Source organism: Telmatherina bonti (genome assembly GCF_933228915.1).
Source record: "Telmatherina bonti genome assembly, chromosome: 22".
Lineage (NCBI taxonomy): Eukaryota > Metazoa > Chordata > Actinopteri > Atheriniformes > Telmatherinidae > Telmatherina > Telmatherina bonti.
The window spans coordinates 23,220,038-23,241,755 of record NC_136631.1 but is presented as its reverse complement, the minus strand read 5'-3'; the positions used below and the strand labels follow the sequence as shown (position 1 = coordinate 23,241,755).

Here is a 21,718-nt window from a genome sequence, read left to right as displayed (position 1 = left end):
AAGGACAATATTTATGCTTCAATCCCCATGTTGCAGATGAAGTTGAAGATGCAGAAAAATTATATTAAAAAAATAATAAAAGCACCTATGAAGTGATTTTTTTTAACACAAATATTAAAACATGAACTATATTCATGTTTTAATATTCAGTGTTGTTGCTGACTCTCAGATAAATGAAATACTTAAAAAATACGATATAACAATTTAAGACATATTAAAGTAACTAATTTTTTTGAAGAGTCAACTTGTAAACTTCGTATTTTATCTCAATTCAAAATTTTTATTAAACAACTACACATACATATAAAAACATATGTCCTACATACAGCTTAACTGTATGAATCTTTGTCCTATCATGCCTACCAAGGCATAATCCATTACAATTTCCCAGGCTCTGCAGTGCAAACATCATAGCATGAAGCTACCACTTCCAGACTTCAATTTGGGGGGGGGGTTTCATCACCAAATGATGTTTGCACCACACGTCACTTTTTCCCTCATGGTGATACAGTTCAGCTGTCTTCTCACCTGCCATGTAGTCTTTTCCCAGCAGGAGTATACATACTGAGATCACCGGTCATATAAATGACAAACAACGGAATGTCACTGAAACCATTTTTGATCATTTTTTCTTTAGTTTTTATTTTATTTTATTTTTTTGTCGCAGGTCCGCCACAAACAATCCCAAATTTAAAAAACAAGTATGAAAGCAAGACGCTGGAATATTTAAAAAAAAATATTTAAATTATAATTTCTTATATTTATTTACATTTTTACATTTTTTATTTTTTTATTTACATTTCTAAACTTATTTAATCAATTATTGATTTATTAGTTTATTTTCAGGCCCAGTGTACACAAACATACATTATTACCAGTAGAAATAGCCCAAAAGGTTGGTTTTTTTTTTATTTCCAGTGAAAATGAGGGCTGTTAAACATGGATGGATTATTATTTCATATTTTTATTAATTCATTTAACTAAATAAACTGGTTGCCCTCTTTTTTTGCATGGGTTATTATGTTTCAGCAGGCAACAAGCTATTAAACCCCAACTGATTTAATGAACAGCTCTTCGTCTCTTGATCATGTGGAGAAACAACGCTTGTGGTCATGATATTATGTTGTTTAAGAAGGGAAGGGGAAAAGGGAAGAAGGGTCCTCGTGGTATGTGAAAGTGCTATATAAATAAAGTTTTGATTGATTGATTGATTGAAATTATTGACATGCATAAAGCAGTGAAAACATCTAAGGAGGTGCAGAAACTATTACAATTTGGGTTATCTGTCCAGCAGAATATTAAAACCTGGAAGGATCCATCATGTTCAAGGAAGACACATGGTCAGAAAAAATCTCAAACAATGGCGATCACTTAAATAACTGGTTATAGCAAATCAAAGAAAAACAACAGTAGAACTCCTGGTTGGGTTTAATATAAGAGCACTTGTATGCACCATGTGAAGGGAACTCAGTGGATGGGGACTGAACAGCCGTGAAGCCATAAGCAAACCACTAAGGCTGAGGCTAAACAGAGGCTAAACAGAGACAAAGGCTTCAATTTGCTGAGGAGCATAAAGATTGGAGCATTGGAAGACAATGAGTCTAGATTGACCTTGTTCTGTGTGAAGGAAGAATCAGGTTAAGAATGGAGGCAAATGAAGTGATACCATCATGCCAAGGGACCTACTGTATAAGCCTGTAGGGCCAGTGCTGTGATCTAGGGTTGCTGCGGTTGGCCAGGTCTAGGTTCAGTAACATTATGTGTTCAAAGAATGAGGTTAGCTGACCTCCCGAATATGCTAAATGATCAGATTATTCCATCAATGGATTTTTGTCTTCCCTGATGGCATGGGATTTTTCAAGATGACTGTCAGGATTGATCGAGCAGTCGAGAAGGAGTGCTTCAGAGAGCATGAGGCACCATCCCATATGGACTGGCCACCACAGAGTCCAGACCTAAACTCTAATGAGAATCTTTGGGAGTCGGCTTTGTGCAATGGTTTGACTCTCCCATCATCAGAACAAGATCTTGGTGAAAAGTCAATATGATACTTGATGGAATTATATCTTCTCACATTGCAGAAGCTTAATGAAATGGTGCCACTGTGAATTCCACCATAACCGAAGCTAAAGGCGTTCCAAGGACATATCAGTCTGTGACCTTACCTGTGGTTCTTGTCCTCCATTTGTAGTGTGTAGACCATTTCATCAGCAAGAAGTGCACGTGTGTGTCCGACATTTTCACCCCACTTCAGCTTCAAACTCTGAGGGCCAGCTGCTGAGCATTCAAGTGGGGGCGGGGCTGGAGGGAGGGGGCGTGTCCTCGCTAGCAGTGGCAGACTCAATGGACCGGATCCAATGTCATTCACTGCTTGGATCTGCACACTAAAGGTTAAAAAAGGAGAGAAACATTATATCACGCTGTGGCCAAAAAAATTATGTTATATATTTATTGTTTATTCTGATTTACAATTTGGTGTAAATAACAGCTCTAAATCAGGCTTTATGGTGAATGAGAGCTTACACCTGCACTGAGGCCATAACCAGAAAGTACATCCACATGAATGCTTTGGAAACCATATGTACTAAGTAACTCTGTATGCTTTTAGAGTATTGGACCTTTTTATCTAATGGGGAGGTAAATTTCAGGAAAGAAGCATTCTCATTCCTATTTCCACTCACCCATTACAACTCATTGTAATCTCCACCATGAGACTTAAATGGACCTCACAAAGTGAACTCACTGATGGACAATGATCTATACGGGTTGCTGGGGAGACTAGTATTAGTATTATAGTTCAAACCGAATTCTGTGTCATACTACGCAGAAGAAGAAGAAGAAGAAGAAGGAGAGAGTCAAGTGTGTATGCATGAACCAAGTTAAGGAAAAAAATACTAACATGCTTCCGTGGAGACACAGAAAGACACACAAACCTACTGAAATAGATTTCTTTTCCCTCAAACTCTCCCGCTGGCTGACTTCTCCGAATCCCCCCCCCCCCCCCCCCCCCCCCCCCCCCTTATTCTGTCAGCCTGTCTGATCAGCTGATTAGCATCGGAACAACAGAACATCTTCCATCTGACATTTAACCAATGATTCTTTGTAACTGTAACCTTTTCATGTAGCTGAGTAAAGACGGGGGAGAAAGGGCAATATTCATCCATCTATCAGGGAATTAACGTATGGATAACAGATGATGAGAGGAGGAGAATGGAAGATAAAGAAGTTTCACTTTTGATAGGGTCACATTAAGACAAGTAGAGGGTTGTGTGTCAAAGTTTGTGACAGAGTTTTGCTGCTCTGCATTTTGTATAATCATTAAATTAAAAATAAGTAAAACTATTAGTATATTGGCAATTACTGTACAATCTTAAGGTAATTCAAAACACAGAGCCTTCCTGCTGGCCACTTAAATCAACATCAACCTAATGACAAACCAGACTGATAAGAATTTTACAGCACATATAAACACATCATCTTAAGTTTCCCCTTAAGTTGTAATAGATTTTGGTTTAAATAAGTGTTTCACTTCAGTCAGTGCATGACTAACTGAATTAAACTCAGCTCAATTCAACTCAAGCAGATCTCATAGTGAATGTGTATAAAATGTCAAATAAAAAATCCAAATGACTATTTTTTTTTCTTGGAAATGCATCTTTTCTTTGTTTTGCATGTAAGAAAGTGACACATAACAAGCCCATTTAAATAACACATTGAGACCCCCCCACCACCACACACATATACAATACATAACCAACATCACAGCCATTGGGAATCACAAAAACTCCCACAGGTAGACTCACACACATACAAGCACGCTGACATCCACAAACAAACGTGTGCAGTGTTCTGCCTCGGTGGCCGCCATTATGCAATAGAGCAGAGTGACACTGGGACGAAAACAACCTCAGAGGGAAAACAATGGTGTGTGATCATCCTGCCTCTTCACATGTTACCATACTTTGGACATTGTTCCTGTTTTTATTGAAATCACAATTCAGAGAACTCACCACACAATCATATGCCTGCACACACCGACATGTAATCATGGAGTGTTCTCAGAGGCATCACAACAGCAGCTGGTGATACGGATGACTGAGAACTTGTTTACAGCTGCTCAGGTAGTGGAGGTATCATTTGGTATCATTTGGGTAAATGCAGCATCAGATGAACAGCAGCAAAAATGGCTTCGATGGTTCCATAAAAGGAGTTTGCTCCTCATTACACTAAAGCGTGTAGCAAAGTCAAAGTGTGTCTATGTCACTAAAGGCTGGTCCCCGTCATACAACAAGACAATGATCCCAAAAACAACAGTATCTTTACAAGAATCGCAAATAAAAAAGGATGAAGATATTAAAATGATATAGTTAAACCTGACTGTAATGCTGTATTTTGTATAATCTGAAGCTTGAAAAGTTCCTCCACAGTGAAACGAGAAACTTGTTATCGTGGAAGTGAATCAAAATATAGCTGAAAGGGAAGCATGAGTATTGATGCTTATCAGCTCTGCTGCCTGTAAGTCAGTACCTGTATTCGCTGTCTGGCTGCAAGCCTGTGACAATATGACTTGTCCCAGATTCCACACTGATGGTTTGGTCTTCCAGAGCAATGATATAGGAGGTGATCTCTGCGCCGTTACTGTTTGGCTCCTCCCACTTCAGGAGGAGGCAGGTAGACGGGGAATGAAGGGTCTCTGAGGAGGTCGGGAGATCCAGGAGAGTGAGGGACGAGACCTGGTCTGGAATTGTGGCTGGGGTCCGGAAATTCACCCTCTCACTGTAAGGACCAGCACCCGCCTGATTCACTGCCTGAGTGTGACACAAAAAGTGCAAATTATCAGCTGGTGGAGAAAAAAAGAATCATAAGGAGCACAACCAAATTAATCTCTCTCCTTTTTTAGATTCTTCTTAAATCAGACAAATGAACACATGTGTACACACTACACATTATAGCGCACATACACACGTAGACAAAATTGTTGGTACCCTTCAGTCAGGGAAAGAAAAACTCACAATGATCACAGAATAAAATAATAAATAAAAAGTCTAAAGGTTGTGCACCAAAATATTAAGTTAAGAGTATGATTATTTTTGTCCAGGCCTATTTCATGAGCTTAAATGATTCTGCTGAAGCATGCAAAGCAAAGTCTGACTTTCATTTGTTAAATTTCATAGAATAGAATTTTTTTTATCAGTACTTTTGTTCGATTCAAGTTATTTCTGTGACCATAGTGAGTTTTCCTTTCACTAACCAAAGGTTACAAACAATTTTGTCCACGTGTTTAAAAAAAAACACATGAAAGCAGTGATGCGGACATTAGGCTGACCTTGTCCTGTTAATAAATGAGCCAATAAAGACAAGAGCCATGAACCATGCTTATTGGATTCGTAGTTTCAGAGAACACGTGAAGAGAGAGAGGAAGAGTGCATGAGTGTATTTGACAACCATGCACACACACACACACACACACAAACACACACACACACATAGGAAAGAGAGCTTATTTATGCACCACATTAACAACTGGAGCTCAAATTAAATCAGCTATAATCACTGGTCTCCTGCGTGTTTGTGTCTGTCTTGTTTTTGATGCTCCTCTGGGCAATGCGTTCTGTCTTACTCCTGTTATTTATTTCTGTTTTTGTTATTTTGCCTTAATCTGTACTGCTGTATATTTGTACTGTGTACAAAGGTTTGTACAGCTTTTTGTCTCGTGGTGGATGTGTTACCTGTAGCCTGCAGCAGTAATCTGTGGCAGGCGTCAGCTCTGACAGTTCACACTGCGTGGCGGACCCACAGTAGATGAGCTCCATGGATTCATCTTCCCTCGCCCACTCCAATCTATACTCTGAGATGTCTGTACCCGAACCCTCAGGGCTCTACAGCAGAAGGAAACGCACAATCAACCCATGAAATCAATAGCAACCTGACTTTAACCCATTGGGACTCGATGCAGCATGTGCATCTTTTTTAAAATTAAAAGCCCGATTATTATTATCGAGACTTTTAGTTTTGTTCTTAAACTGAAAATTTCCAGAAAACTCCATTTTAAATGGTATTTAAAGGCAGAACACAAAAAAACAAAACAAAAAACAATTTAATGAAATTTTAAGTTTTTCTTTTTGTTCTTTAATGAAATTTCTCCTCCTTTTTAATACATCAAGAAGTGTTTTTGTCTTACCTCCCAGTTCAGCGTTACACAAGTGTTACTTGTGAGAGTTATGAGTGGCGCCCCGCATTGACCAGGAGGTCCTGCTGCCGTCGTCACCTCTGTTGGCTCAGAGTATGGCCCAAACTGCCAGACAAATATACGCTTTATTGGCGAAAGTTTTTAGTATTTCTAAACAAAAGGGTAAAAAAAAAAAAAACTGCTGTATTGAGTTGTTAGAGCACAGTGATTTAATGGTTTAGTTTCCACATGAGATCACATGCTCATTGTCTTTGAAATGTGCAGAGCACTGGTTTAAACTAGCTGGACAGACAGTACAAATTATACTTAATTGTCTGTGCATGTTGAAGCTGTTCTTCCTGTCTTTTAATGTGTTTGTGCCTGCTTTTGATCAGCCACTCTAAGCGCTAGCTCACCTTTGACTGAGTGGATGATCAAACCAGCCAGATGTTCTTGTTCACACTGTTCAGCATTTTGGTATCCAAATGCATCCCTGGGTTTGCTGTCTGGGACACTCCGACCTGATTACGTCTGGCCTTGTGTCTTTTTGTGCTACAAGTTTAATTAACTTTTTTTAAACTGCAATTCTACTGAAAGCGTTCATGGTTAAATGCTCTGTGGCTTTAAAAGGGGGAAAAAAATCCCATTAAACACAATCTTATGGTCCTCGAGTGCATGAAACAGAAATTACTTTTGTGATTTGGCAGGCTGATCTGTGGTGATGTAAGGCTGTGCTTAAAAAAAGGTTTAATCTAGGAAGCTATTTTTTTTTTTTTTACTGTTTACAGCTTTTCCTGGAAAATGACATGTTAAAGGAGCTTTTACATTTGTACGATTCTGATAATTTATCATATTCCGAGTGAGTTTCTCACCCCAGCTTCGTTGGCAGCCCTCAGTCGGAAGCTGTACGTTGCACCAGGTAGCAAACTGGCAACGGTGCACTGAAGCTCTGGGCCTTGGTACACTTCTGTTGGCTTGGCATCTCCCTCGCTCATCTCCAGACTGTACACACACTCTTCACACACTCCCTCAGAAACAACAGAGTCTGAAATAAAAGATAATAGAAAAAAAAAAGGAGCAATAAATTTCCAATCAAACCAATCAGATGCTAAATGAGGATACATAGCAGATTACATAGTCTCACATCGTACATCATCAAACTAGTAAAGATTTATTCAAGACTATTGAAAGCAACATTTTTTTTTCCACCACCATCTGCCTGACTTTGCTTGGAGCAAAATAAAATAGGAAATGATGAGAGCACTGGGGAAAACCCTTCAATACATTATGTCTGACCTTCAACTTGAGCCAATAATTGCAGCCGTGCTGCCTGAATTTGAGCTGATTAGAGATGTGACCAGCTGTATCAAGCTGGTTAAAGAAAGAACTTCCCCAGAACTGAAAACTGCAAGGCTTTGGGCTGCCAAGAGATAACAGTACTAATCTGCAATAATGGGCTGGCATTAGGCGAGTTAAGCCAGATATGAGGGTAGGTTAGGAATTTAATGTGCTGAATTAGGGTTCAATTAGCCTAAAACATTGTTGACTTAGCTTACATTAGAGCAGGCCAGCCAAACATATTAAAGAGGCAGAAGGTGATTTAGCAGCCTGATATGAAAAATCAAATATGTTTAAAAAAAAAAAAGTGTATGTGTTTGTCTGTACTCACCCCACTCTAACTGCACTTCCTTATGTTTGGCTTTACCAACAATCCTTGGCGGCTGGCAGGCTCCTGGTGGGACACTTAATGTACGAACTGGAACACTGACGGTGCACTTTGGGAGCACAGATGGAGATGGAAAGTCAAAACAAGGCAAGAAATTATATAATTTATCTGGCTATTAGAACTATTTTATAACTTTGATTAGTCCAAACAGACTAGAGTACCGTTGTTTACAAAGTTCACTGTTTGTTGAAAGTCGTGTATAAGTGTGTGCCTTACCGGGCTGTGTCCTCCTGTTGTGATGCTACACACGCGTAGGCGATATAAGGTCCCAGGTGTCAGCCGCTCACACACACATTCTGTTGCTGGACCACTGTACGCTACCTCCCACTGGCTCCCTGCAAAAATACACACACACACACACACATACACACACACACACGCACACACAGACAACACAATTACACAGCTGAACATATTCATGAGTTAGAATGCATACATATAATCTCTTGTTATTTTGTATATTTTTTTGTAGTTAGCCTACATATTTGCCCAGAAACAGAATCCCACTGACCTAAGTAATACCCTCATGACTTATTGTATTGGTGTTAACTTGTTTTTGGGAAGTACTGTCAAGCAAAACACAGCACTCCGCATTTATGTCATGGAAATATGGGTCACTGTGTGCATCATGGTGAGACGCAGGAGGAAACTATTTTATAGAGCGATATATGATGCGTCCGTGTTATGGACTTGATTCAATGATCTACATATTGTGGTTCCATACATAGAAGTTAAAATAATATTACATATATGGTGCATCAAGTAGACACTGTTCAACAGTAATTTTAATAAAAATAAAAAAATAAAAAACTGTATAATCGTGTGTAATTTATCTTTAACATCAGAGTAGCTAAAGTCAACATATTCCATAAAGTCACATGAACTTATTAACACAGAGTAAATGGTAGGTGGAAACTGTTGATTTAACCCAAATAACTTGCATTTATTCACAAACAAACTTGGGGTTTGGGATATTCTAAATTTTATTTGAGTTGATATTCAACACCAGCTCTTAGCAAACAACAAATTTCCTCTTTTTGGTGTGCTTGAACAATTACAGATTAAAACTAAATTACACCTCATTTCATTCTCTGCTGCAAAGAATGAACGAAACTGGAGAACATTTGGTTTCCTTTTGGTTTCCTGTGATGCGAAACGGAGGAAATTGAAACAACACTGCACGCTAAATTGATTCAAACAAAGATTGAATTGTAGCTGCTATTTTTTGGAGTCACGGGTCACATAGAATATGCGACAAATCAGTAGAGGATGAATGGCACGCTTTGAGCTTTGAGTTGCAAGTCTTGAAGAGAAATGTTCAAATTTGCTTGATATGACCGCTTGAATGGATAGATGGTGGGAAAACAGATAACAATCGTACCTTCGGAGCATCCCTCTGATTTCTCTAGCAGGTACGTGAGAGCCTCTGAGCCTCCGTTGTCTTGCGGAGGATCTGTTGGAGGCGTTGATGGGTAGATTTTAGTTTCACATGAACAGCATTCTCATTCTCAGGTTAATGTAAGTGAACAATTCTCATCTAGTTGGGAGTGCGGGGGTGATTTATATTACCTAAAGCAAAAACATAGCTGACATATAAAAAAAATCACCATTAAAAGGACCAAATGACTAGTATTTACCCCATGTGACGGTAAAGCCATGGGGCGTTGCACTGGTAACACGGGGAGTAGATGGAGGGCCTGGTTTATCGGGACTGGTAGTACAGACCAACACTTCGCTGGGACTGCTCTTTCCCTCTGCGTTCGATGCTATGAGCTGTAGGGAGACACAAACAACATAGCAGAGGGTCAAAAACAAGGAGTCGGAATTGGAAACAAGAAAAATAGAAGGTAACATTTGTGAAGCAAGGAGACAAATTGAACAGGAATGGTGTGCACATCAAAAGACAGTAGCATAGTAAGCATAGAGGTGCACACGCACAGGTATCTATCAAAAGGCCAACTAGCTGTCTTGAATAATAGAAGCCATTACTCTCTGCTTCTTTGTCCGTGCTACACTTGGTACTCTGCCTTCATTTGTCTTCACTTTACTCTCTCCATTACCCCATCCAATGGGCAATCAATTTGCTTTGTTCTCACATGTTCAGATAGGGTGGAAAACACAGAAAGAACACAGTCGCCTCATCGTGGGTGATCATGTGTGTCTGCATCTTCAAACGCCTGACGTCTTATCTGGCAGTGCGCTTGAATGCATATGTGAAGTGTTATTGGAGACGATTGCACCACAAAACACATGCAAACACACTCACACAGGGAAACCATAGGTACATCATGTTTCACAATGTCCTCTCATTATGAACAGTTTTGATCAAGGCTTTTAGCGGAACCAGACTGTTCTCTGCTTAATAAATGGATGCTAAATTGCCTTGTTTCCCCCCATTAAATGGCAGCCAACTCTCTGATGGCAAAATGCCGTATTCACTCTTTGATTGATAGATGTTGCATTGCCACAGAAAGATACCTTAGGAAACATTTTTATCTAACCGGAAGAAATAGATACTGACTTGGATTTGATCTTGTTTAAAAAAATATGCAAAGGTGTCAGAATACGTACTAAACCCTGCATCTAATGAATAGTCTCAATTATTAAGGAAGTTCTGTTTACGGCAATGGTCTCAGCTTAATGTGACAGATTTTGTTGTATGTGTATTTTTTTCCTAATATAATATAATATAATATAATATAATATAATATAATATAATATAATATAATATAATATAATATAATATAATATAACATAACATAACATAACATAACATAACATAACATAACATAACATAATATAATATAATATAATATAATATAATATAATATAATATAATATAATATAATATGATATAACAGTATTGTATTGTATTGTATTATCATAAGAGTGCCACATACAAGAAGGCACTATGTGTACATGCTAAATAAAAAAAATACACTTCTTTAACTGGTACTTTATGAAATACCAACATGGGGAGGGGGGGGGGGGGGGACCAAATAAAACAGAAAGACACATGTATATCTCTTACCCTGAATTTATACTGCGTACTTCTCTTCAGGCATTGTACAGTACAGGTCAAGTTTTCTCCAGTGTACTTTGGATGAAAGTCCGTTCCCTGTGGGAGACACATTGTAAGTACACTTTGTGTCGGGGTGTGTGTCTTTTGTGTATTAACATCATTGTACACACTGGGCATATGGGTGTAATAAATATCTAAATTTTCACTGGTTTTACTGAATTAGTTCGCAGGAGCACCTGGCTCTAACACAGTATGCCTCTGCATGATAGGATTTACAGCTCTGGGCCTGCTGTGTGTTCACACAAACTCCTTTTCAGCAGATTATTCTGTATGCATTTTTCAAAATTTGTTTAAATGCTTTCCAACTGATAGTTCTCCAGAGTTTCTGATTTTCTTCTTCCCGGAGGAATTCCATGACTGAAAGCCATAAATTATGATAAAACACAGCCCTGACATAGAAATATATAAAGTGAAAAGTAAAAGATCAAAGCAAAACCAATATTTTCCATTTACTAAATGATAATGTTGTTTTGTTTTGGTATGCACTGTTTTCCGTTATTTTCTGTTTTAGATGTGAGGTTTTATTAGTGTGCATGTTTTGTGGTACTCACGCTGTTGTCCTCCTGGATCTCGAGTGTATATTTCAGCTGCTCCTCACTGGGACTGCCCTCAGGACGTCCCCACTCCAGGGTCACCCAGTCTACCCCTGCCTTCACCAGCCGTGGCGCCACAGGTAGGGCAGGCAGTGTGCCCATGGTATAAAACACTACCTCTGCACTGAAGCCACTGCAAAGAAAACAATCCCATTTTATTCATTTTTATATGTTTTTACGTACAAAAAAAACAAAGCATAAGACTGACCTCAGCAAGAGGAAAGAGGTGTCACACAGGACATTATTTATCATTTCAAAGGACACAAAGGCAGGAGAATTTTTAAGTGACAGCTGTGGAAATTTCCTTTTTTTTAAGTTCATTTAAAGGGAAGGAAGGGCAGTTTGGGGGCTGCAGGTGAGGATTTTTCAGAAGTCTCAGTGGAGAAGACAAAGAAGGGTGGACGTGGAAAACTTCCTTTTTTTTTTTTTTTTAAATCAAGCAAAAATGATAGTAGGCTTGTTCAAGTTTGCCAGTCCGTGGCTTTAAATAAAGACTACATTAAGATTAGTTTGAGTTCTGCCAGGCAGCTTTTATCTCATCCCTTGCTTTCACATCCCTCTGTCACCTTCCCCATCCACTCAGTCACCTTAACTACTGCAAGCTCCATGTCCCCCGCCATAATGACAAAGAGAAGGCGATGAGAGGGGAAATGGAGGAAAAATGGGAAAAGAGGTAAACGACTTGTCATATGAAGAATAATAGCGTTAAATGGCCCACATGCTTCTGCCTCGGTAAACCCTCATGGTGGTGCATGATGAAGCCCAAGTAAAAAGCTGTGCATGAAAACATGTTTCACTTGCTTGCATGTGTGGATACAGTGTAACTTACATCTTTGCATATTCAACAAGAGGGATGCGGTACCTTGTGCCAATGTCGTTGTGTGCGGCCACTCTGAACGTGTAGCCACAGGCGGGGAACAGTCGTGTCACCTTACAGTGTCTCTGGCTCCCAAAGTAACATTCTCTGAAAACATTGTTCTTCTTTCCCTGATGAGGAGAAGGTAAGACTTGTCATAGGACTGAGAGGACCTCATTGCAATGTTGAAGATAGGAAAAGAGGAATCTTGTCAACAAAACCAATTACAAGTTGTAGGATGAAAAGTTTTTTTGTTGTAGGGTAAAAGTAGACGCACCTCATCCCACTCGAGCAGGTAGTTTGTGATTTTGGATCCGTTGTCGCCTGGGGGCTGCAGATGACGGCGAGACGGACAGAGCGAGGGCCGGTGAGAGGCGAGAGAGATTGAGAGATTAGCCGAGGATGAAAGACTCTTGACAAAGAGACTGACAAAATACCCGCTGTGTTTTCGGGATTGACCTCATTTCCTGTCTGAGTGATTGATGGTACACTTTATCAGTGGCAGTGTGAGTGGATAAAAATTACTTGTGTAGGAGAGGTCAGAAAGGACAACAAGGAGGCACCAGAGAGGATTGGGCAAGAAAGCAAGAATTTCTATTAGGTGCTGAAAGCCTGATAAAGCTAAGCTGGACGATAAACCAGAAAAAGCAAATCATGCTGTTTACTTTCTTTGGAGGGTTAACATTCCTCCAACATCACTCTATGGATAGCATTGCATGATCCGAGTTTAGCAGCATGATATTAGTATATGTAATGTGGCTGTACCTTCCACTGTAGACTTAGGGTGCTCTTGGAGCGGTGGGAGAGTTTTGGGGCTAACGGGACATCAGGGACGCTGCAGTGTGTGGTAAACGAGCCCGCCTCTGAACATGAACCTCGAACTGAGTTGTACGTTGCCGAAACCCTGGTGCAACAGAAGTCAAACATTAAACAACAATTTTCAATAACGCTCACGATTCATGATTCTGCATGACTTGAAGTTTGACCTTTTTAAACAGGAAAAGTTCAGTTAAAGCTTGATTCCTTACCGTACATGGTAGTCTGTCGCTGGCCGTAGGTCTTCCAGATGGTATTCCAATTTGTCACCGCTGAAACACACACACACATAAAGCAAGAAAGAACCTTCAGTGTCTGCAGCCCATTTGTGACCGGCTGTGTGTTACTTAAGCCTGAAGAGGCCTCTCACCTGTATATAGAGCGATACTTTCCATCCTTTCCCTTGTCTGAGAGCGAGACGTCATAGGTGCAGGACACTGGCATCCCGTTATTATGCCTGTTTACCAGCCCAGCTGGGGGGACCCAGGACAGCCGAGCAGCCCGCGCCTGAACATTGGATACCTGTGAGACACAAACACAAAATTTAAAAATTATTCCCACAAATAAAACAAGAAAAAAAACATCATTCATGCATCTTTTTTTTTTAAATTGTTTTAAAAATAGGTTTATTATCACAGCGATACAGCCTAAATAATCTAGTATAGCTTCTTTGTTGATGCTCCTTTCTATTGCATTTTATTTATCAATAAACCTCAAAAAAGTACAATTGTTTTATAAAGAAACATTTTACATGTCTGTATGTCCATGTTTGTTTTTATCTTAAGAGTCAATATGTGTGTAACAGAGAAAAAACAACTGATTCGGTTGCTGTTTTAAAATCTAGAAAGCAGTAAGGACATGAACAGGGATCGGCACAGACAAGCAAAAGACTGTAGGTGAGACCAAACTTTGTTTTTAATGAACTTCACGCAGGTCTAAGCTACAGTATCTGCAGTACGATACAACAACACAATGCTGCTCCAATTTACAGCTAAGAAAAGTGATGATTTACTGTACAACAGCTCGATGAGCGACAAATGGTGAGAACCAAAGACAGAGACCATGAGATGATGGCAGAGACATCAAGACAATGGCACCAGGAAACAAGAGGTTAGGAGAAAAAGAGGATCATAAACAGAAGGATGATTGAAGGAACCTTTTAATGGTTTCTGCATCATTTGTTTTACAATCCTAAAAGACAAATTGTCAAACTGATGCACTGCTGTGCAAAGGTCAGAAGTTATGTGGAGGGAATAAACTGATATTAAAGCATTGATCTTGTGAGATTTCAGTCTGGCGCAAAATTTATGCTCAATGCATGAATGGCACAAGTCTTATCAAACTAAATATGTTGACACTCCTGCACAGTGTTAACCTTCTGATCCTTACGTAGAAGCATCTGACAATAAATCTTGAAAAAGCTCAATCCCAATGTGGCTCTTCACACCATGTCTATTTTATCACTATTAAGTGTGAAGTGACAGTAGTTAAAGAAATGGAAACCCATTTTTTATGCACTCTCTCTCTTTCCTTTCTTTTATCTCCGTTTCACATCTGCAGACTTCATCACTTCAGGGGTAACTTAAGGATATGCAGACTGACAAATAGCCACTAGACATAAATTTCCAGTCTTTCTCAGCATCTCCCAGTACCCCAATATTTCACTGTGTGTCATTACTGCACTTTCTGATGTCAATTTCAGACCCTGTTACAAACTCACTATGTTAAATTGTCCAATTGCACAGAATGCTGCCCAAACTCTTTTCACTGGGAGTGAGCAATTCCTCTCTGCCAAACCACAACATGGGTTCAGTCATTCACACCCCCCCCCCCCCCCTCCCCCCCCCCCCCCCCCCCTCCCCTTGAGATGGCCAAGAAAAAAAAAAGTTAAAATCATTTTCAGCTTATGGAGGTACGGTGGCAAGTTAATGGCAGGGATGAGAGGATGCTGCCCTCATGTGGCCACAGTGAGCACAGCTTTAACTTGTTTATATCAGCTGCCAAATTCTAAGAAATAACCTCAGGATGAAGAACTGTGGGTGTTATTGTCAGTATTAACATTTGATTTTCAACAATACTGACAGGATACACATATGAAGAAGACATCAATGTTCAATCCGGCGACAAAGAGGTGATTGATTGAAGTAGTTTTTAAGTGTGTGTGTGTGTGTGTGTGTGTGTGTGTGTGCATTTAATGGGAAGAGGTGTGCATACCAACCTGCGGTTTGTCGATGGTAGACAACATGTCTTGAACACGTTTCCCCTCTGAATCATGATCTGAGCAGACAGACAAAGAGAAAACAAAGTAATTAACAATAAATCAGCTTGAAGGAAGAGTTCAAATGGAAGATAAAACACAGAGGAGAGACGTAAGAACTGGGAGGAAGTTCTGCATGCTGGGGCATTCTCACCAAGGTTTTGTTTATGGGGCTTTTTTTTTTTTGCATTTAATAATATGATTAGTTTTCATTAAATTAAAAAAAAGAACAAAAAACAGATCTGCAGCTGCAGTTTTGGCAATGCTTATATTAAAAAAAAGGCTATTAACTGATATTTGCACCAATCTTTAATTTCTTATGTCAAAAAAAATCTATCACACAGTTTTTGTCCCAAGATCAGTCAAAGGCTGCATTTTGATTGTGAAGTTGTGGGACTAAATATAGCCTCAGTTAAAATGCTTTAATCAACCCTGTTACTGCCTGTGCATATTCCATCCAGCTGCAATCATCTGTGAAAAAATAGAACTGGAACTGCCCAAAAGCAGACTGAAATTCTCCAGAGAGCACGCAGACTAATGGCGTGTGATGCAACACTTGTTTTCTTCAACATGTGCCTATTTCATCATATCAAACTGCAATGAACACAGCTCTTAGGGGGGGAAAAAAAGAAAGAAATAGGCAAAATTATACAACGTTCTGTGGAAAAGTATTATTCACCCCTTTCTGAGAGCAAATAACACAGGGATCACCAAAAAAACTAATGCATGACTCATAATCAGCAGTGTGTTCTGTCCTGTACGTAGGAACTAGGACTTATATTTTATATAATTTTCTCCTGGAAATCATTATTCTAATCATTATTATGTCTAATTTTTAAAACAGTTGTCCGTACACCTGTGAACAATTATGCTCAGAAACATCTGACGTAAGCAGAGCTGTTGCTTCTAGCTTTTCCATACAGCTTGTTGTGTGTGCCATGATACAGTACAGTGATGTGTGTTTTTGGTAATTGTGCTGCTACGTCATGTTTTGCATTATAATAATACAAAAACTCTCCACAGACTAAAAAAGCCCAATTATTCCTGAGAAATGCTGACGCTTATTATGTCATTTATATCAGAAAAATGCCAAACTTATATTGTGTCTGTTTATCAGAGCTGAAGTTTCACTATTTCTCTCCTTTTATTTGACTGTACTGAACCTTTAGCTGCTCTGCTGGACTCGGCCAAACAAGAAATGTGAGGAAGCTCATTTCAGGCTCCAGGAGAAGCAGATCAGCTGTTTTCTGATAGGTATATAGAGATAACACTAAGTGTAAAGATAAGAACTTATTAATAGCTGCCGCCCAATATGCCATAAGGGTGATTGTGCCATGAGGTGCTAGTCAGCCTCTGAATGAAATTGTATCATCATCACACACACAGACACACATCCATGCGCTGGTCTGGGCCACTGACTCATCTTAAGGTGATTTACTGGACGCTGGAGGTTGTTATGAGAGCCAGCACAAGCGTATGCGTGTGCACATGTGTGGGTAATGGAAGTATTTCCCTCGTGTGTTCCCCCAAGCTGAGGATTTTCCAGCCAGAAGAGACCTGCTTTCTCCATCTGACTGCTCCAACTCACACAGGATGTGCTTGTGTGTGTGTCTGTGTGTGTGTGTCCATGTTTGTGAAAAAAGTAAGTAATACAAGTAAGAAACTACAGACTAAAGAACTGAGAAGACTGTCAAACACAGAAGTGGATCAGGCAAGTATTTACACACAAAGTGGCTTGAGAAAAGTTGGCCACTTCTAATCACGTTCAGTAAAAGCTAAAGGGAAATTAATAAGAACTAATCTCTAATCAAAACATGAAACATAAAACAGTCTCTCAAACCTTTTAATATTTCACAACCATAAACCAAAAGCATCAGAAGCATCTTAACAAGATTAAAAATAAGTCTTCTGAATCATGTTGCCAGTCTCAGATCACGCAAGATACCTTATGTGTGTATGAACAGAAGTCCTATCTCACTAAAACAATCGACTAAAAAAGCTGTGAGATTTAGCAACGGGTAGTGTTAATGAATATCAAATTATATTAATATGAAGGGTGGAAGGGTTGGGTTGTGTGCATAAGTGTTTTTAAGGTGTGAAACTGTTTTTTATTTGGATGTTGTTAAGCACTTTGATATGCTTTTGTATGAAAGGTGCTACACAAATAAAGCTTGATTTGATTTGATCAATTACAAGGTTTCATTATTAAACTTTGTAACGGAAATATGACATGCAACATATAAATATACCCCACAAAATATTGTGCTCATCTAAGTTATATTAAGGAGGGCTGCATTAAACTTGTGCACCTGTGCATGTCAGGTGGCAGTAAAACGTGCACAAATGTAGGACTTCTAATTGAAGTGCGGCCCTCGCTGATACACCTGAGCTCAACCTCTTTCAAGTCAAATTGTTTTTACAGTACTAATGTTGGGTCCAAGGTGGATCCTAGAACTCGCCTTGTAGCTGCTGTAGGACTGAGCTGCAGCTCCTCTGTGACACCACACTGGACTAAGCAGGTATAGAAGATAGAAGGGTACTAATGTTACTACATGTTACATTTTCTATTGTGTCCTATTTGTAATTGCAAGTACTTTCTATGTAATATAGTATATTGTAAAAGAAATGTGTTATCTTTACCTTAAGCTATTTTGAAAGTCTGGTCATTTTTCTTTATTAATAAGCCTTTAACTTAACTACTCTTTCCATGCCACTGTGTATACCTACATGAATGCATGCACCAGTATGGTAACAGTGAAATGACTTTACATATTAACACATTTAAACTGAATAGCTGGTGCACTCAAACCTTCCTCTGGACTGGCTATGCACTAATATGTTGAGTGTATTTTTATACAAAGTAGTTTGTGAAGGATGTATACTTAGTGTAAGTGATGAATGAGAAATTGTCTGAGTGTATGCGTGTGAGTCTCTAACAGGTTCAGTAGGAGAGAGGGCTTTACTGTGCCTGGGGGTTCACTTATGAGTCATGGCAACAGTGATGTCATGGAATCACAACCTCGACATGACCTCTCTGCAAGTGTGTGTGTTAGAATAAAAAGCAAGAGCGAAAGAAAGACTATGTGTATCTCAGTATCAGGTTACAGGAGACGGCAATGCGCAACAGGAGGAGAGGAGTTAAGCTACTGTGTTGTGTGTGTGTGTGTGTGTGTGTGTCTGTGTGTGCGTGTGTGAGTCGGGACCTGCAGCGCATGAGGAGAGTTCAACAGGTGAAGAACACATTCTGTATCACCGCTCAACACATTGACTCATTAGCGCTCTCTTTTCTATTTCACGCACTCTTGTCCTCTTTCATCTACTTTGAACTTTTTGTCTTTTATGGGATGAAAACACACACACACACACACACACACACACACACCTGACTTCAGACATTAGCCAGCTTATTCCACTAATTTATCACAGGCTGAGTGACGAAGAAGAACACAGCCTGCTCAGAGCAGTGTTGCTTTTCTTATGTATCCAAAAGCTCCCAGACGAGCGGAGGGGAAATGACTTCACATTCAGTTAGAAATCAAGGTCGATGTCCGTCTACATCTCACAAATTTGTAGATTTTACCGTTATTCTTTCAACTGGATACTGGTGAATCCCAGTTCAGTAACATTCACATCACACAGTGATGGATACATCTTGCAGTAAGTATTACAGTAGGTTGCATTCTCAATAAATTTTCAGTAAGTATTTGAACAGTTTTTCCATCTTGTGACTTTTCCTGGACTTGGGATGAATCTGAACTTAAAGGATTGTATGAAGCAGCATATTTCTTCTTATTATTAATATTCCTGAATTTGAGCTACAATATAGCTATGGTACTAACAGTAGTAGACAAAACATCAATATTTCAGTAAAGGGAAAAAAAAAAACCACGGCCAAACCACAAGGTCAGATTGCGACAGCAAAAAGTCTGAAATTTCAAGAGAGCAGCAATAAAGTTTGAAACTGCTGCTTTACCTCACAGCTGACTGTTATGACTCGCTGTGGCCTGTCGAGTCCAGCTGCTTAAGTGTTTAATATAGATATCAACCACAAAGAGCTGATGCTGACGGCTGAAACAAAAACCGACCCTCCTCCCTCTGTGTTACGCCACTGACTCTGCTTTATCTACACAGTCCCTCCTGTCCTCTCTTGTCTGTTTTTGTGCAGCCCACGAACCCTTACTTCCTCTCCCCGTCTGACCTCACATCCTGTCTGCATCTGAACGCCTGTATTTGGTTATTGAGGACACTCAGGCGGAGTGAGGGAGTGCAAAGGATGGGAGGAAAAAAGGATAGGGGGGGAGGTTGAGCCAAGCCAAAACCAGGCAAGACGGGAATTTAGAGGAAGAGAGAGAGACGCTGAAGGACAGTGAGTTTAAGGAGAAAGGACGGGCAAGATGAGTCTGGGTAAGAGATTAGGTATAAAAAAAAAACCACAAGGAAATTGAGAGACAAAGAGCAAGCCAGGGATCAACAGAGAGGAGGGGGAAGGAATGGATGAAAGGGTAAAGGGGGGGAAAGGATTTAACGGGATGTGAGGCGAGGATTACGCTAACTTTTGTGACATCATCAGAAGATACGGAGCAGATGCGCGCCACTGATCTCAAAGTAGTACATTGTAGGATTCACTGCTCACAATTACAGGCTGAATTTCCTTAAAGTCGTAAAAACAAACTGAAAATATACATGTATTGTAGCAGTTTTCCATTTCAAAGTTTGCTCTGATGATGTTCCCCAACAAAAGTGAGCTGCTTCAACTCTTTAATATTCATACTAGCAAAAAGGCCCCCCAAAAAAATTTAGTCTGTCTTTTTCCATTTGTTTTGGATGAGAATAAACAGAATAAATGTTTTTAGTAAATAGTTGAGATGCTAAAAAGAAGAATTAATGACAATATGACAACAGTAAATGGTTGAAATTTGAATCAGTAGCGTTACAACAAACATATACATACCCTAACCAACTGGTAGAGATGGCTCAGGCAGGTTTGTTTCAACAATTTTTTTAAACAAATTAATCAAAGTCGCTGCAAATTTACTTTTAACAAAAGGATAGACCAGAACCTGAGAGGGTTAATGTCAACACAGTAACTTATTTTTGCAACTAGGCCCCAAATGGTTTGAAATCTTTTTGTTAGCATCCAAACAAGCGACAGTGAGGTTAGCAGCGTCCCCTTGCCTTCAGTTGTTCTGGTTTGTGCTAAAGTAGAGGACAGCTGGACTTTGCTTTTGGCTCACTCCAAAAAAGAAGTCCAGCTGCTTTCCAGTTAAGTACTTTGGATTACTCTGACCTGGATGACCGAGAATCTACGCTGACATATGTCATTCTGTATGCAAAGCTGCTGTGAGGCATCTGCAGTGAAGGGCCTGATTATTATTGCTAACAAGGAAATCTGTGAAAATCTTAACAGTTCTGTATGTTTTTTCCCCCCCAAAATGTCAAGATATTCCTTAAGATATCTTCCTTAAACAATGTTCTTTACCTTTACCTTTGTTTGATGTCATGGTAACTACATCCATCTTGTATTCACAGTCAATGTGTTTCATTTGAATAATTTTTATTTTGTTTAGTCATTTCAATCATTCTAACTCGCTTGCCCCATCACTTCTTCAAATTTGTGGCTTAATAAAAAAAAATAGGCATCTATTTAATGTTGCATATACAGCATATACATAATATTTGTAATTTAGTATCAAAGCTTGCAAACAGAGCTTTTGTAAAAAAAAAAAAAAAAGTTGCTTTGACACTGAGAAGGTTGCATTCCTCTTGCATGACGGCCTGTGCGTCTCCTCAGTCTGTCTGCACCGGGACAGAAAAAGACCTCTAAGGCCTGAAGAAAAAAATGTGAAAAATGCTGTAACGGCTGCTCACTTAGCCCCCACACCACACAAATACCGGCCAAAGAGTGCGTGTGGTGTGTGTCGCGCTAAGGAAACAAAGGGATCTTTGGAAGCATTTAATCAGTGAGGACAAAGCAAAGTGATAGAAACATCTGGAAAAGAATTTAAAAAAAAGAGAAAAAAGATGCAAGACAAAGGGGAGACAGGAAAAGCAGAAGCGAAACAGAGATGAGAAAGAGGAATAGAGGTAGGAGGAAAGTGGAGGTAGAGAGGGGTACAGACCTTGAATCCCACACTATTATCATCTGCTGCATAGTGAGCATTCCATGTGTTCAACAGCTGGGCTGCAAACAGTCACACATACACACTCATGCACAGTGAA

The 21,718-nt window shown here is 39.5% G+C and overlaps 1 protein-coding gene across 1 annotated transcript in view; it reads right to left on the bottom strand.

Annotated features, from left to right (window-relative positions):
* fndc3ba (fibronectin type III domain containing 3Ba) overlaps nucleotides 1–21,718 on the bottom strand; it is an 85,901-nt gene that overhangs the window by 10,822 nt on the left and 53,361 nt on the right. Inside the window, exons 8-24 of the mRNA XM_079262466.1 lie at nucleotides 15,461–15,519; nucleotides 13,613–13,764; nucleotides 13,455–13,514; nucleotides 13,192–13,330; nucleotides 12,704–12,757; nucleotides 12,433–12,557; nucleotides 11,529–11,703; nucleotides 10,927–11,013; nucleotides 9,533–9,668; nucleotides 9,277–9,348; nucleotides 8,112–8,230; nucleotides 7,839–7,944; nucleotides 7,042–7,214; nucleotides 6,182–6,295; nucleotides 5,730–5,879; nucleotides 4,528–4,808; nucleotides 2,166–2,384 (exon numbers count right to left, since the gene is read on the bottom strand). Coding sequence (XP_079118592.1) covers nucleotides 2,166–2,384; nucleotides 4,528–4,808; nucleotides 5,730–5,879; nucleotides 6,182–6,295; nucleotides 7,042–7,214; nucleotides 7,839–7,944; nucleotides 8,112–8,230; nucleotides 9,277–9,348; nucleotides 9,533–9,668; nucleotides 10,927–11,013; nucleotides 11,529–11,703; nucleotides 12,433–12,557; nucleotides 12,704–12,757; nucleotides 13,192–13,330; nucleotides 13,455–13,514; nucleotides 13,613–13,764; nucleotides 15,461–15,519 — 2,221 coding nt within the window. The remainder of the gene's footprint in view (nucleotides 1–2,165; nucleotides 2,385–4,527; nucleotides 4,809–5,729; nucleotides 5,880–6,181; nucleotides 6,296–7,041; nucleotides 7,215–7,838; nucleotides 7,945–8,111; nucleotides 8,231–9,276; nucleotides 9,349–9,532; nucleotides 9,669–10,926; nucleotides 11,014–11,528; nucleotides 11,704–12,432; nucleotides 12,558–12,703; nucleotides 12,758–13,191; nucleotides 13,331–13,454; nucleotides 13,515–13,612; nucleotides 13,765–15,460; nucleotides 15,520–21,718) is intronic.